Below are 16,546 nucleotides of genomic sequence, written 5' to 3'. Positions count from 1 at the left end.
TTCTTCGGAAAGGAATCACACTATTCCCCCCCACCCTCCCGGCAACTATAATTTCCTTTTTCTTCTGCGCCCCCTTCTACTTTAACAAGCTGGCCTTTCACTCTCTCTTGATCTTTTCATTTCCTATTATACCAGTGTGACATTGACTGTCTTGACGTTGCTGGACCCACTCGAATTGTATTCCATCCAAATGCACAGCACTCCGCTCATATCGCACCAATCCCAACCTTGGAATCAAATCCACAGATGAAGGTGGTGCATTGTGGTCTGGCACACTGACATCATCCTTGCAGAGGCCAGACAACAGCTCTTTGTCCTTTCTCTTGCCATGATTCCAAAGGCAAACACCAAGCCATCTTCTCCCCGAATGTTATTGATCTATTAACATCGCAGATTCCAATCTGATAGTGACCCAACCTGGCATTGCCCAATTCGATCTCTATCTAAGATCCACAAACAGAACTGTCAACTGCCACTCTTTGCGCCATCTCTTATATCCTGTCCCCTCTTGTCCAGTTTCTTCTCACCTATATGTAGGATGCCTCTCATGACAACTTCCAATTCCCTCGATCCAATTGCCTCATCTGCCTCTTCTTTGATGCCACCTATTGCCTACCAGTCTCCATCTCAGCTCTCCCTCTCACTTCACCAAACTCATTATATTCTCATTTTGAAAGCATGGTATAGAAACTTAACAGCACAGTGCAGGCCCTATGCTGAAAGTCAACCTACTCCACAAAAATAAGGTTTTTCAATAGCCGCTAATTTTCTGACATCTATGTACCTATCGAAGAGGCTTTTGAATATATTTTCATCAGGCGATGTATGATTGATATTGGGTTCCATTCATTCAGATGAAGGCACAGCCAGCAGAACGCTGCTACAGCGCCAGTGACCAGGATTTGAATCTGGCGCTGTCTGTAAAGAATTTGTACGTTCTCCCCATATCTGTGTGGGTTTCCTCCGGGTGCTCTGGTTTCCTCCCACCCTTCATAACGTACTGGGTTTGAGGGTCAATGGGCGTGCTGTGGTCTATGTCTAAATTTAAAATGTAAAAGTAAGATCTTTATACTTTTTCTCTTCTCACTGATTAGTAAATGTCTCTGATCAGTGTTAGTCACCACAGATTGATCAACCTTTTCACAATGCCACTTATTACCCAGGCTTTTGGGCAGAGAGAAATAGCTTTGTGAGAAAGCAAGTTTGAATTTGGAATTGTACCACAGCAAAAAGGGTCAAATATCTATGTGTGAGATGTTGAACAAATGTATTAATAGATACTGAAGAGCCTATTCCAGGATTGTGTCCTGCAGTTTGCTAACTTGATTCAAGAAAATCAGAAATCTCTCGATGCTGCAAGTCTGAAATAAAATCAGAAAATGTGAGTATTTAGCAAGGCAGGTAGCATCGGAAGGAAAATAAATGAGTTGACATTTCAGGTCACAGATGAGTGTACATCCTGCTCAGTGTTTCCAGTATTTTTTTTATTGGTGATTGATGTGATGGAAGGATGGTTCAACAGAAGAATGAGCTGAACCTCCAGTTCCCCACACCCTTTGCCTTCCCTCTGCTATCAGAGAACTACCTTCTGCCCTCTTCCGTCACTTCTCAGCATTTTTCTCTTCTAATCTCCCCGTATTCATCCATAACCTTTTACCTCTCAGCTGCTCCTTCCTCTGTCTCTTCCTCTCTCCACTCCTCTCTGCCCACTCCCCCAACCACCCCTATCTTATTATTCAACTACCTGCCTGTTTTTTTTTGCTCATGGTTCAATGCAGTGTGACCTGCTCAATTTCTCCAGCAAACCTGTGATTTTGAGTTGTGTGCCTTTTGTGTATTGTGAGAAACAGACTTGGTAACCAACTTGAATTTCTCGTTTGATTTTAGGTGCAAGTAGTCACCAAGTTCATCACACATGCACCGCCAGGAGAGTTCAATGAGGTATTTAATGGTAAGTAAATGAAAACATTAAATTCTTTTCTGGCTTTTCTAATCTCTGATTTGCTCATTTGATCATTGGATACGTCAAGTCACCTTTATTTACCATTCATACCATGCTCGCATGGTAAAGATGAGATAGCATTTCTCCAGGATCACAGAGCATATTTCCATAAATGTAAGAATATGTTAGAATAGAAGTTACACGTTAAAATATTAAGATGTATACAGTAAAAGTTCACAGTACACTATCCACATATGTTCTGGGAATTCAGGATGGCTTGGTGGGGGGGAGGGGGGGTACAGACGACACATGACTGCTGCCTAATCTGGGGCAAGTGCTATGGTAACTCTTACCAGATGGCAGAAAGGAGAACAGTTTTTACAAGAGGAGTGTGTGGAGTCCTTCACGATGTTTATTGCCTTTCACCTATATTGAGTACTGTAGATGTCGTTCGTGGTAGGAAGAGAGCTCCCAATAATCTATTTATGCTGACTTCAGTATCCTCTTTAGGGACTTGCAGTTCAAGGCGGTAATGCAGTTGCGCAGGATACTCTCAATACATCCCCTGTAGAATGTAGTGAGGATGGAGTGTGGGAGATAAACTTTCTTCAGCCTTCACAGGAAATAGAGGCACTGCTGGGCTTTCTTGGCTATGGAGCTTGTATTAAGGGACCAGGTGAGATTCTCTGCCAAGTGCAATCCAAGAAACTATTCTCTTGACGACCTCAGTGGTAGAGCCATCAAAGGTCAGCGGACCTTGGTCTCCTTTGGCCCTCCTGAAGTCGACAACCTTCTCTCTTGTTTTATTAACAACGTTCAGATACAGGTTCTTGGCTCTGCACCAGTCTGTTGGTGACTGGAACTCATCTCTGTAAGCTGACTCCTCAATATTACTAATAAGGCCCACCACGGCTGTGTCGTCTGCAAACTTGATGATGTGGTTTGAGCTGTGTTTAGCTGCCCAGTCTTGGATCAGCAGAGTGAAGAAGCAACGCAGCCCTGTGGGGGAGGGGTCCCTGGGTCTTGGAAGTGCTGTTACCAATCCAGACTGCTTGAGGTCTCCCTGATAGGAAGTCAAGAATCCAATGCCACAGGGAGGTGTTTAGACCAGCAGGCTCAACTTCCTTATCAGGTACTGAAGTATGATAGTGTTGGATGGCCAACTGAATTTAATTAACAGCATTTGAAAATACGAGTCCTTATTTTCCAGGTGGGTGACGACTAGATGGAGGGTGTGATAATGGCATCCTCCAAGGGGCAGTTAGATCTGTATGCGAACTACAGGGGGTCCAATGACGGATGTACAGATGTGTTCCCCTTATGAATGCTAATGGCATTGTGAATTATTGTCAGAGTTCTTCATTGTGTTAAGGGACCAGGTGAGATTCTCTGCCAAGAGCAATCCAAGAAACTTTATTCTCTTGACGACCTCAGTGGTAGAGCCATCAAAGGTCAGTGGACCTCCAGTGCTGAAGGATTACTTCACATGGAATCCGGAATGAATGCCCTTATTCGTTACATGCTTTAAATGGAGTGGAGGATTTGTCCATTTGAGTCAGTTCTCGAACCCCTCCCCAGCTTTTTTTTTTGGTCCCAACATCCCAACTGTGGACTCTTCCCCAGGTCCTGCTCGTCCGCCCATTCAAGCCCCCAACACCCTGAACTACGCAGATACTTAACCCTGGTCAAAAGTAGTATGTGAGTAGTACACCCCCTAAATTTTACCCTAAAAATTGGTCGACAAAATTTGAAGATTACATGAGTACGTATATTACTAATAATCTATCTAGTCATGCTTGAGAATTTAAAATTTCTGTAATTTTGTAGAAAAATTTAAGTAACAAAGTTACTCACAAATATCAGATCAGGAGGAACGACATTTATATGCAAACTACAGCTTCTCAAGTTGATGCTTATTTATAAATTACCTTTTCATGTAAATCAAAGCAGGTTTATTTTTTTTTCCAATCCCTTTGTGCCAAGTCTAATGTATAGTCATCAGGAGCTCAAATGAAATGTTTGGGGATGCAAGTTGTTTTGAAGACTGAAGTTGTCAAATGAAAGCTGGCGGGTAGAATGATTATATGCTTATTTTCCAGTGGTAAAGCCATAGATTAGATAAACAATATTTAATAAAATGTGAAATTACAAGTGCAGGAAGTGCAAAGCATAAAAAACAGTACCTGAGAATTTTAAGCAACTCCAGATCCATGACAAGCCTACTCGGCTGAATGTGCCCAAGTTTGTCTGATCTCGGAAGCTAAGCAGGCTCAGGCCTGGTCAGTACTTGGAGGGGAGACCGCCCAGGAACACCAGGTGCTGTAGGTAGGTTTCTGTGAGGGGTGCCGGGCAAAATGGCGACTCTCTTTTACGATGGACAATAGTCAAAGAATTTCATGTACGCTACATTCTAAATGGAGTAGTAGTATGTGACAATAATGGAAATTTTACCTTTAAGAATATTAGAGCCCAAAGTCATTGAAACCTGATCCACATTGGAGTAAAATGATGGGTGATATCCCAATTCCCATGGGCAGTGAAAATGCTGAATGATCAAAGAAACTGCTCATACTCGCTATCCAAGACTCATATTCACAAAACGATATTTGTTTACAGCTTGTTCTCCACTTCTGACCTATGCGAGTTACGTCCGCCCGCACATACAACCGAGTTTCATACAATAAAGATTTTTTTTTAATTACTGTACAAGAAAATATTTTGTATTAAAAGTGCTGTATACACTGGCCCCCACTCCTGTTGACAGCCCTGAAGTCCCCGCAGCAGCCCAGTCTCCCCACGGCAGCCCAATGACCAAGTCCAATGACTTTATTATATACTAGAAGTTCATATGGGGATTGAGGAGTATCTATTGAAGGTGCTGTACTGTACTACATTCTTCATCAATGATTCATGTGGTAAAAATCTTTTAAAAAAATTTACTTATGGTCGTGGTGGGCGTTCCTGACTTAACGACCAACCTGAGTTGCGTCCAGTTCGTCGGTCCCAATTGAATATACGAATACTTGTCCAGCATGTATTTTGTTTGTCTGCACGTGTGTTGTCTGCAGGCTTTGCACCAAGGACTGGAGAACGCTGTTTCATTTGGTTGTACTTGTACAATCAGATGACAATACACTTGATTAACCCATCTTTCCACATCCACTTTCCTACCCTATCTCATAACCTTCGATTCGCTTACTGTTATATAATCTTCCATCTCAGAATCTATTCACAGCTCAATGAGTACTCCTAGCACTTTGGGAGAAGGAATAGCAAAGATTTTAATTTCTTTGAGAGAAGAAATTCTTCCTGATTTCAGTCATAAATGGGTGTCCCCCTTATTCCTCATAAAGTAATCATTGAATGTCCAGGCTCATCATTCTGAAACTATTCTGTATGGTTCCAGTGATGTATTTTTCTTTAAATTAAGAATTCTAATTCTAAATATGGTTTTACTACCACCTGTGCAGTTGAAATAAGGCTTTACTGCTTTTATGTTCTCCCGAATGAGGTTAAAACGTTTTTTTTAAGACAGAGCAACCAGCGTGAAATAAAACTCCCTTTTCAGTTTCTGTGACAGAGTACTGTCATCTATTGGCACAGTCAAGCAAGCACAACTTTCTTCTCAGGACAGCAGGACAGACGGTTCTGGCAGATTATTAAATTGCTCTGCATCATGTCCATTAGGAAAAAACAAAGAATTGCTGAAGAGTCTCAGGCAGGTACTGTGGTTAGAAATGTCAGTCAGCATTTCAGATCTGGTTCCTTTACCAAGACGAAAGAGAAAAGGAGCTGATTTTTTTATATATATATATATATATATATATATATATATATATATACGAGGGAGCAAGAGAGATGTAGATATAGCAAGCCGTTGATGGAAATAAAAGTTAAAGAAAAAATGAGTTGGTAAAAGAAGAGATGGAAGCGGTGGAACCAGGTGGGAGTTGCATAAAGTTGGAAAAATCATTGTTCATGCTATCAGGATTAAGGCTATCTAGCAGGAAAATGATGCGTTGTTCGTCGAGTTTACATTTGACCCCATCCTGACAATGCTGAAGCCAAGGGCCGATGTATTGTTATGGGAATGGTTGGGGGAGTTAAAATCGTTGGTGAAAGGAAGCTCAAGTTTAGACTCACAAAGCCCACGTGTTCGGCAAAGTAGCCACCCAGTCTGCATTTGCTGATGCAAAGAAGGCCACGACAAGTAGATTGAATGCAGTAGATTTGCTTGATTGATGTGCATGTCACGCTCTGCCTCTCCTGGATAGAAGTGAGGGGAGCTGTCTAGGGACAAGTTTTGCACTTTCTGCGATGACAGCAGGAGCTGCTTAAGGGGGTGGAAGGGTGGGTGTGGAGGGAAGAGCAGACTGGGGAATCTTGGAGAGACCTCACAGGGTTGAGAAGGAAAGATGTGGCTATTGGACGGATTGCACTGAAGGTATAGAGGTGTTGGAGGATAATGTGTCCAATGCAGAACCCATTGGGGTGGAAAGTGAAGACCAGAGGGATTCTGTCCTTCTGCCTGGAGGGGATATTTCACAGGACACAATTCACAGGTGCTTTTGTTAATATGTATGAATTTCACTTGGTTATTATTTTCTTTCTTTGTTGGCAACGTGTACATTTTTTTTGAGCAATGGTGATCTAATTACCATTAAGATAATGGGCAGATTTACTGATAGGATGACCTATCCTGGATTCACAAAAACACCTCCTGGTCAGGAAGGCACAGCGTCACCTACAATTCTTAAGAAGAGCAAGGCTACCAACCCTCATCTTGACAACCTTTTAGAGGAGCACAGTTGAGAGTGCCATGTCTGGCTGCATCATTGTGTGGTACGGCAGCTGCAAAGCTTCAGACTGAAAGTCTATCCAGAGGATTTGTAAAACCGTCTCCCTTTCCATTATGAACTACATTTACTGGTAGTGTGGTCCAAATAGGGTTCAAGGAATTACAACGCACAGTATCTTTAAACCAGTATCAACACAAAAGGTTCAAGAGCATCAGAATCAGGACTGCCAGGTTGGGGTATACTTCCCACAGGCTGGGAAACTGATGAACAGTACCTCTGTGTAAATCATCTCAAATATTTATTTGTGTGTGTGTATTATACACACTCACATTTATTTTATTTATATACATATATATATATATTTATATAGTGTGTGTGTATTTGTGTGTGATCATTATATATTGTGCTTTTGTGTGTACACCATCGTCTGTAGAGACTTATTTCGCCAGATTGCGCATGTACAATCAGATGATCATAAACTTGATAGATTTTTTTAATAGTCTATCTGCTGTAATTACGCACTCTTACTCTGAGGTAAGTAATACTAAGTTAGCAGATTCTTACTTTAGCCCACTCTGAGTTATTTTGGTAGGAATGTATAAGAATGATAGAGATTGAAAACATTTATAAATAAGCTATTTGGATTTTTCCTGCACCATTCCAGGAGGTTTATTTCCCCAGGTGTCATCAGAATTTGTTCCAGACATCCTTGGCACATACCAATATAAATTAAACAATTTTGAATCAACATTTAACTGTATTCTTAGTTTATTCATAATTTTTACATTCATCAATAAATATGTTCAGATAAATTAGCTTGGTTGAACGAGTTCTGATTTTAAAATGTTTTCACTTTCCAGATGTCCGAGTTCTAATGAGTAATGACGGTCTTCTCAAGGAAGCAACTGTAAAGTAAGTTGGTATTTTGGAGTTTTTAATGAAAGGTTTGAGATTCCTTTATTGTCAGTACAGAACATGTAATGTATGAAATTTCCTTCTGCCAGCTGAAAGGCAAAAAGTTGCCATTAGTGTTGCCCAATGCCCCTTACAGTAAAAGAAGCAAAAGAGTCGGTTCTGAGTCACCGAGTGTTCGTGAATTCTCCTCCAGCATTCCACGGCCTCGGCTGCTTCACATACTCCAGTTTCATCTGTGGCATTTTGGAGTTTTTATGAAGGTTTTGGACAGCACCTTTTGCATAACAGCGAGATGCTATTACACCGTCCGTGACCTGGGTTTGTATTTGGTGCTCTCTGGAGGGTGTTTTTAGATTCTCTCCATGGGTTTTCCCCAGATGCCCAGTTTTCTCCCATCCTCCAAAATGTGGGATTTAAGTTCATTTGGATGTAATTGGGCAACACGAGTTTAAATGGCCGGAATTGGCTTCTACCGTTCTGTAATAACCATAATGTTGGTTACATAATGTGGCTCTATAAACTACACTGTTTGGCCTACTGAGTTTCTCCAGCATGGTGTTTTTACTTCAAACATGGCGTCTGCAGACTTCTGTGTTTTGCTTCCAATTTCTTGTGTTCTTATGAACTACCACAACTATAATTTTTAGTGGTTTAATAACACAAATTATGCACCTACATCGCCAAACCTCTCGTATTACTGCTGTCCCTGTGTTTCAATTTTATGATGTGAAGTTCATTAGTTTTGTAGAATTAATGATGAAAATTGAACTTTGCATTTCTATTTAATGATTTTTATTCTGCACTCAAACACCCTTCCAATTGAATTTCTACATTACAATTTGGTAGTCAGGATTTCTTTTGTAGGCATTGTTTTTGGAATGAACAACTTGCTTCCACTCTGATTCTGAGGAGGGAAAGCCTCCTGTGCACGAATTGTTTTTACATGGTATTGCTGTAGCACACCCACTACCGTGTGGCCCTGCAAAGCATCGTGATGTCAGAATGAAATGCAGCATCTCTCACCTTGCGAATCAAAACCTTTTTTGGAGATGCTCCTGACTTCAGACAAAAACAGGTGAAAATTATTGTGAACAATAGACTTTGATCTAATCTGTCTTTTCAAACTAGAAAATATGACCAGGAAAGTATGCCAGATTTGGAATGAGCTCATCTCCTGAACTGTGTCAGCCTTGGACATAATGGAATGAAGAGTTTCAACTAAAAATGTGTAAGCAATACCATGGGAAAACGGTGCACATTAGGGCAGCGCAACTCCGTTACAACACCAGGAACCCAGAATCAAATCTTGCACTGTCTGAAAGGAGTTTGTATTTTCTCCCCATATCTACATGGGTTTCCTCCGAGTGCTCTGGTTTCCTACCACCCATCAAAACATACTGGGCGGGTGTGGGAACTGTTGGGGTATTTTGTGTTTTAAATGTGTTGTCAGACATTGAGTTTAGTAAGGGAACTAAGAGATGAAAATGGGGAAAAGGGGGATGGAGGTGGCAAAGAAGTGGACAGAGGTGTATGCAAGATACAAGATGGCCATGTTTGAACTCTATGACTAAATATTAATGGAATACATAACCAAATTAAAAGGAAGAGGCTATTAAATTTATTGAAGGAAAAAATACATATAGCATTTGTGCAGGAAATGCTTCTTGGTGGGATGTCCTCCAGTTCTATTGCTAATAACAGGGGTGAATGATCAGATAGTAGTCTAGCTTTATACTCAGTTTTCCTAACTCTCCCTTGAATATTTCTTTTTTCTTCTTTGGCTTGGCTTCGCGGACGAAGATTTATGGAGGGGGTAAAAAGTCCACGTCAGCTGCAGGCTCGTTTGTGGCTGACAAGTCCGATGCGGGACAGGCAGACACGATTGCAGCGGTTGCAGGGGAAAATTGGTGGGTTGGGGTTGGGTGTTGGGTTTTTCCTCCTTTGCCTTTTGTCAGTGAGGTAGGCTCTGCGGTCTTCTTCAAAGGAGGTTGCTGCCCGCCAAACTGTGAGGCGCCAAGATGCACGGTTTGAGGCGATATCAGCCCACTGGCGGTGGTCAATGTGGCAGGCACCAAGAGATTTCTTTAGGCAGTCCTTGTACCTTTTCTTTGGTGCATCTCTGTCACGGTGGCCAGTGGAGAGCTCGCCATATAACACGATCTTGGGAAGGCGATGGTCCTCCATTCTGGAGACGTGACGCATCCAGCGCAGCTGGATCTTCAGCAGCGTGGACTCGATGCTGTCGACCTCTGCCATCTCGAGTACTTCGACGTTAGGGATGTAAGCGCTCCAATGGATGTTGAGGATGGAGCGGAGACAACGCTGGTGGAAGCGTTCTAGGAGCCGTAGGTGGTGCCGGTAGAGGACCCATGATTCGGAGCCGAACAGGAGTGTGGGTATGACAACGGCTCTGTATACGCTTATCTTTGTGAGGTTTTTCAGTTGGTTGTTTTTCCAGACTCTTTTGTGTAGTCTTCCAAAGGCGCTATTTGCCTTGGCGAGTCTGTTGTCTATCTCATTGTCGATCCTTGCATCTGATGAAATGGTGCAGCCGAGATAGGTAAACTGGTTGACCGTTTTGAGTTTTGTGTGCCCGATGGAGATGTGGGGGGGCTGGTAATATAGGCTGACAACAAAAACATATCAATCCTTGAGTATGTTTTGTGCCTACTCGAATAATATGAATATTCCTTCTCTCTTGGGTGTTGCCTCCTCCATATATCTATGTTTCATTTCCTGCATTGATTTAACCATAAATTTGGCTACTTTAAAAAAAAAACAAACAAAAATAAAAAAACATACTGGGCGGGGTTGTAGGATAATTGGGCAGCATGGGCTTGTGAGCCTAAAGGGCCAGTTACACAATCCTTTATCCGGAAAGCTCCAAAATCCAGCAAGTGGGGAAAGAGACAGCAGCGTGAGCCGGGCGGGCAAGAGACCGAGACCGGCAGCGCGAGTCGGGCGGGCGAGAGACCGGCAGCGCGAGTCGGGCGGGCGAGAGCGAGTCGGGCGGGCGAGAGACCGGCAGCGCGAGTCGGGCGGGCGAGAGACCGGCAGCGCGAGTCGGGCGGGCGAGAGACCGGCAGCGCGAGTCGGGCGGGCGAGAGACCGGCAGCGCGAGTCGGGCGGGCGAGAGACCGGCAGCGCGAGTCGGGCGGGCGAGAGACCGGCAGCGCGAGTCGGGCGGGCGAGAGACCGGCAGCGCGAGTCGGGCGGGCGAGAGACCGGCAGCGCGAGTCGGGCGGGCGAGAGACCGGCAGCGCGAGTCGGGCGGGCGAGAGACCGGCAGCGCGAGTCGGGCGGGCGAGAGACCGGCAGCGCGAGTCGGGCGGGCGAGAGACCGGCAGCGCGAGTCGGGCGGGCGAGAGACCGGCAGCGCGAGTCGGGCGGGCGAGAGACCGGCAGCGCGAGTCGGGCGGGCGAGAGACCGGCAGCGCGAGTCGGGCGGGCGAGAGACCGGCAGCGCGAGTCGGGCGGGCGAGAGACCGGCAGCGCGAGTCGGGCGGGCGAGAGACCGGCAGCGCGAGTCGGGCGGGCGAGAGACCGGCAGCGCGAGTCGGGCGGGCGAGAGACCGGCAGCGCGAGTCGGGCGGGCGAGAGACCGGCAGCGCGAGTCGGGCGGGCGAGAGACCGGCAGCGCGAGTCGGGCGGGCGAGAGACCGGCAGCGCGAGTCGGGCGGGCGAGAGACCGGCAGCGCGAGTCGGGCGGGCGAGAGACCGGCAGCGCGAGTCGGGCGGGCGAGAGACCGGCAGCGCGAGTCGGGCGGGCGAGAGACCGGCAGCGCGAGTCGGGCGGGCGAGAGACCGGCAGCGCGAGTCGGGCGGGCGAGAGACCGGCAGCGCGAGTCGGGCGGGCGATGGGGTGGGGAGACGACAGCACAATTCGGGTGGTCTTAAATCTGGCTTTCTGAAATTCAGAACACATTGTCCCCCTTGGGTTCCGGATAAAGGATTGTGTACCATGCTGTCCATCTAAAAAAAAATGCTCAATATAAATATGTCAGATGTCAAGAAGGGCAATAGAATGGTTTAATCATCCATTATTGTTCTCCAAGGAAATACATTGACATCCACACTGTGGATGGTGCTGGGCGACAAGATTCTACAAGTATCACTCATTCCCAATCCTACTTCATTCTTTTAAGAGAGCAGCACAGCCCCTGTCACTGAACTAAAGAATTCCATGCAGATAGTTAGCTTTATGCATACAGGTACTGTTCTTGAATAGGAACTGTATATGTTTAGCATAGAAAAGTCATGAAGCATGATAAAAAGGCATGAATAACCAATAATAATGGTGGCACATACTAATTAGTCTTGTTACTGTGTCAGTTCTTGTAAGTTATTACAATGATCTTTTTCACATTCTATGTTCACAGTTGTTGTTCCTGATGACCGCACACGCTCAATGCCATGTTGATAACTCTTATCACCTTTAGCTGTGTCTGGAACATTTTCTCATGGAACTGCTTTGTGATTTAACTCTCGGAGTGCTGTAACGTCCACACTTACCTGATCTGACCTACTTATGATTCCAGACAGGTGATTGACCCTCAAAGACCTTTTGAAGTGGTCTAGCAACCACCGTCAATGCCATGTGCATTGCAACCATGCTACATGGGATAAAAAATATCTAGCTGCTCAAAAGAGGGAATCCATTATCATGAACAACAGCAGCTCAATCTATAACCTCAAGGCCTGGCATGTCCCTGAGTCGATCAAGGCCTGGCATGTCCCTGAGTCGATCAAGGCCTGGCATGTCCCTGAGTCGATCAAGGCCTGGCATGTCCCTGAGTCGATCAAGGCCTGGCATGTCCCTGAGTCGATCAAGGCCTGGCATGTCCCTGAGTCGATCAAGGCCTGGCATGTCCCTGAGTCGATCAAGGCCTGGCATGTCCCTGAGTCGATCAAGGCCTGGCATGTCCCTGAGTCGATCAAGGCCTGGCATGTCCCTGAGTCGATCAAGGCCTGGCATGTCCCTGAGTCGATCAAGGCCTGGCATGTCCCTGAGTCGATCAAGGCCTGGCATGTCCCTGAGTCGATCAAGGCCTGGCATGTCCCTGAGTCGATCAAGGCCTGGCATGTCCCTGAGTCGATCAAGGCCTGGCATGTCCCTGAGTCGATCAAGGCCTGGCATGTCCCTGAGTCGATCAAGGCCTGGCATGTCCCTGAGTCGATCAAGGCCTGGCATGTCCCTGAGTCGATCAAGGCCTGGCATGTCCCTGAGTCGATCAAGGCCTGGCATGTCCCTGAGTCGATCAAGGCCTGGCATGTCCCTGAGTCGATCAAGGCCTGGCATGTCCCTGAGTCGATCAAGGCCTGGCATGTCCCTGAGTCGATCAAGGCCTGGCATGTCCCTGAGTCGATCAAGGCCTGGCATGTCCCTGAGTCGATCAAGGCCTGGCATGTCCCTGAGTCGATCAAGGCCTGGCATGTCCCTGAGTCGATCAAGGCCTGGCATGTCCCTGAGTCGATCAAGGCCTGGCATGTCCCTGAGTCGATCAAGGCCTGGCATGTCCCTGAGTCGATCAAGGCCTGGCATGTCCCTGAGTCGATCAAGGCCTGGCATGTCCCTGAGTCGATCAAGGCCTGGCATGTCCCTGAGTCGATCAAGGCCTGGCATGTCCCTGAGTCGATCAAGGCCTGGCATGTCCCTGAGTCGATCAAGGCCTGGCATGTCCCTGAGTCGATCAAGGCAGGAGATCAACTTTAGTTGCAGAAGTTCATGTTAGGGCCAATACCTGGAAAGAATGAGTTAAAAGCTGCGTGTGAACACAAATGAACATAGGGAAATGGATCCAGGAGCATGTTATCTAACCACTTAAGCTTCGTTGTTGCACCATTCAACGTGTTGGTGGCCGTTCTACCCTGATTTCAACTCCTCAGTGCCAGATCTCTATAGCCCTTGATTTCCCCAGTCTTTACGAAACAATTTTCAACTATTTTAGACTATTTCTGATGATCTGTCCTCCACATCTCTCTAGGATAGAGAATTTCAGAGATTCACTACCCTCCATGAGGATAAATTTTATGTGCCTTGATTTTAAAAGAACTGGCCCTTTATCTTGAAACTATTATATCCTTTTGTTCCAGATTCTCCCATGAATGGAAAATGCCTCAGCATCTACCCTAAACATGCCCTGTCAGGATCTTGCATATTTCAGTAAGGTCACCCCCATTCTTCTCAACTCAAAGAATAAAGATCAACCCAGTTTGGCCTCTCTCAGTAGGACAGTCATATCATTTGCAGGCATTAGCCTGCTGAATCTCTTTTGGACATCCTTCGGGGATTGAAACTCCATGGAATATTCCTGACGTGCTTTACCAACACCCTGTACGATTGTAAAAAAATTTACAAGTGGTGCTAAACTTAAAAAAAGGGATCCAGTGGATAGAGAGCTCTTTGATTGTCCAACCAATGGATTAATCAGATCACCGCTCTTCTGTGTTGATGGGGAACAATAAAACCGCTAACGAGAGGAGGAGGAGGTAAATGCTGGAGAAACTCCACAGGTCAAACAGCGTACTTTATATAGCAAAAATAAAGATACATAGCCAACATTTCACATTTGAGTCCTTCATCAAGGTCTGAGCAAATTGTAAGATCAGAATGAGAGGGGGAGGTTCTTGAATACCCTCTGATCAGATGGGTCTAAAGACCAGGCTAAACCATTCACTACCATGTTAAATCTCCAAGACACATAAATGAATAAATAAAAGAATAAAACTTCATGATGGTGATATGAATTTACACATCTCCTTTCACCTCACTTCACCTTGACCTATTACCATAATTTTATTTCTCTCCCCACCCCTCCCCTTTTACGTAGTCTCTCCAGAAAAACGTTTAATTTATTTGTCTGACAGCACCTTGCAGAAACACACTAAACCTCTGGGGGAACATAGATTATCCTGAATTTATATTTTGATTTACTCCATGACTATTCTAATTTGACCAAGTTTTGTATTTCCTCAAGTGGAAATGTATTCCCTGTTGTATTCTGTTGGACCAATTTAATTTTAAAAACCTCTAAGAGGAAATTAAAATTATCCATCAGAAGAGTGAACATGATATTTATTAGAGAGAGAGAAAGTTTTTGATTAATTAACCATCAGAAGCTAATGCAGGAATAAAAGAGGTAATTTTGGATTTGTGGTGCTGCAGGAGTTCGCAATTGGTATCCACGATTTGGATGAGAGGTTCACTTGTAATATATTTAGGTAACTGATGTATTGTTGGATGTTAGTTTTGTGAAAAGGTGCAGGGAGACTTCAGAGAGAGGCTAAAGTGAATGGCAATGAAATATATTCTGGGAAAAAATATGACATCATTCCCTTTGTTGTAAACGATTGAAAAACAGAATACTTCTCAAAACTCCATTACAGGAAGGATGTAGAGGCTTTGGATAGGGTACAGAAGAGGTTTACCAGAATGTTGCCTATTTGAGAGGGCATGAGTCCTGGGGAGAGAATGGATAAACTTGAATTGTTTTCTCTGAAGCATAGGAGGCTGAGGAGGCGACAAGCTCGAGGTGTTTAAATTCATGAGAGGCAGGGCAACAGTGTCAATCACGAGAGAATTTGTGTTTAAGGCAAGGAGGAGGATGTTTAAAGGCAATATGTAAAAATCAGGCTGAGAAACAGTTTCTTCCCACGGGCACTGAGAATGCTGAACTACTGATGAAATGCTCATGCAAACCCTCCATAACTGAACTATTTATTTAGCAATAATTTCTTTTTATTTTAATACTGTGCACGTGTATCGTTTGTATGTGTGTTAGGTCTGTATGTGTGAGGACCAGAGAACGCTGTTTCATCGACTTGTACAATTGGATGACAAATAAACTTGAATTGTTATTAACAAAACTGCACTTAAATTTGTTGACCGTACAATTTCTCTATTATTACCACTTCACGAAAGCCTGCACACTGATTCCGATGCCTGTTTGCTTTACAACAAAAAAACAGATTTATGCCTGAAGATGTGAAAAAAAAATTATTGTGGGAAGGGATGGTTTAAAGTGGCTGTTTGTCTTCATTTAATAAAAACACACTTGATGCATCAACTTTTATCAGAGCAGTCTTTGAAATGATCCCCATTTGATATTCCAACAAATTCTATATTGATGATGGACATACTGTGTGATATTAACCATGATTTTGTATCTAAGCCCCGACCCTCACCCCCAACCTCCATTTTGCTTTTCAGTAATCACTGGCTTTTCTGACCTTAGAGGAATATTAAACTCAACAGTTCTTCAGCACAATGCATAGCTAACAGAGCTTCTGCCTCACAGTTCCAGAGACCCAGGTTCAATCCTGACCTCTGAGCTGTCTGTGGAGGATTTGTATGTACTCCCGATAACAGCGCAGTTGTCCCCTGGGTGTTTTTACTTCCCCCTGGGTGCTTTGGTTTCCTCCAACATCCCAAAAATGTGTCCGTAGGTTCATTGGTTATGGTAAATTGTGAGTGGAAGAATCTGGATGGGAGTTGATAAAATGTCAGGAGAATAAGATAAATGTATATTCATGTAAATGGGTGGCTGATAGAGCAGACTTAGTGAGCTACAGTGTCCATTTTCTTGTTTTCTCTCTCTATAGTTCTAAAAGTGCTCAGTCACTGTGAATATTCTGCATTTATATTCAGAAATATGTTTGATCTTGGAGAATGTTGACAAGCACTCTGCTTAGTCCAAGATAGTTATGTACAAAGCAGTGATGAAAAGCAGCTAAAAATTGTACTGGATACACTGAAGTCCATTTTCTTCTCACAGTGCCTTTGCCCAGTATAATATGGACCAGTTCACTCCAGTGAAAATAGAAGGCTACGAGGATCAGGTAAACATTTAAATTGGTAACTGTGGGAGGTGAGGGAGGATTGTAAATGTAA

At 44.4% G+C, this 16,546-nt stretch overlaps 1 protein-coding gene across 1 annotated transcript in view; it reads left to right on the top strand.

The window, feature by feature from the left end:
- capza1b (capping actin protein of muscle Z-line subunit alpha 1b) overlaps window positions 1-16,546 on the top strand; it is a 38,262-nt gene that overhangs the window by 10,331 nt on the left and 11,385 nt on the right. Inside the window, exons 2-4 of the mRNA XM_069941942.1 lie at window positions 1,888-1,951; window positions 7,602-7,653; window positions 16,431-16,494. Coding sequence (XP_069798043.1) covers window positions 1,888-1,951; window positions 7,602-7,653; window positions 16,431-16,494 — 180 coding nt within the window. The remainder of the gene's footprint in view (window positions 1-1,887; window positions 1,952-7,601; window positions 7,654-16,430; window positions 16,495-16,546) is intronic.

Source organism: Narcine bancroftii, chromosome 5, assembly GCF_036971445.1.
Source record: "Narcine bancroftii isolate sNarBan1 chromosome 5, sNarBan1.hap1, whole genome shotgun sequence".
Lineage (NCBI taxonomy): Eukaryota > Metazoa > Chordata > Chondrichthyes > Torpediniformes > Narcinidae > Narcine > Narcine bancroftii.
Note: the sequence above shows the minus strand (reverse complement) of the source record. Positions and strands in the feature narration are given on the sequence as shown.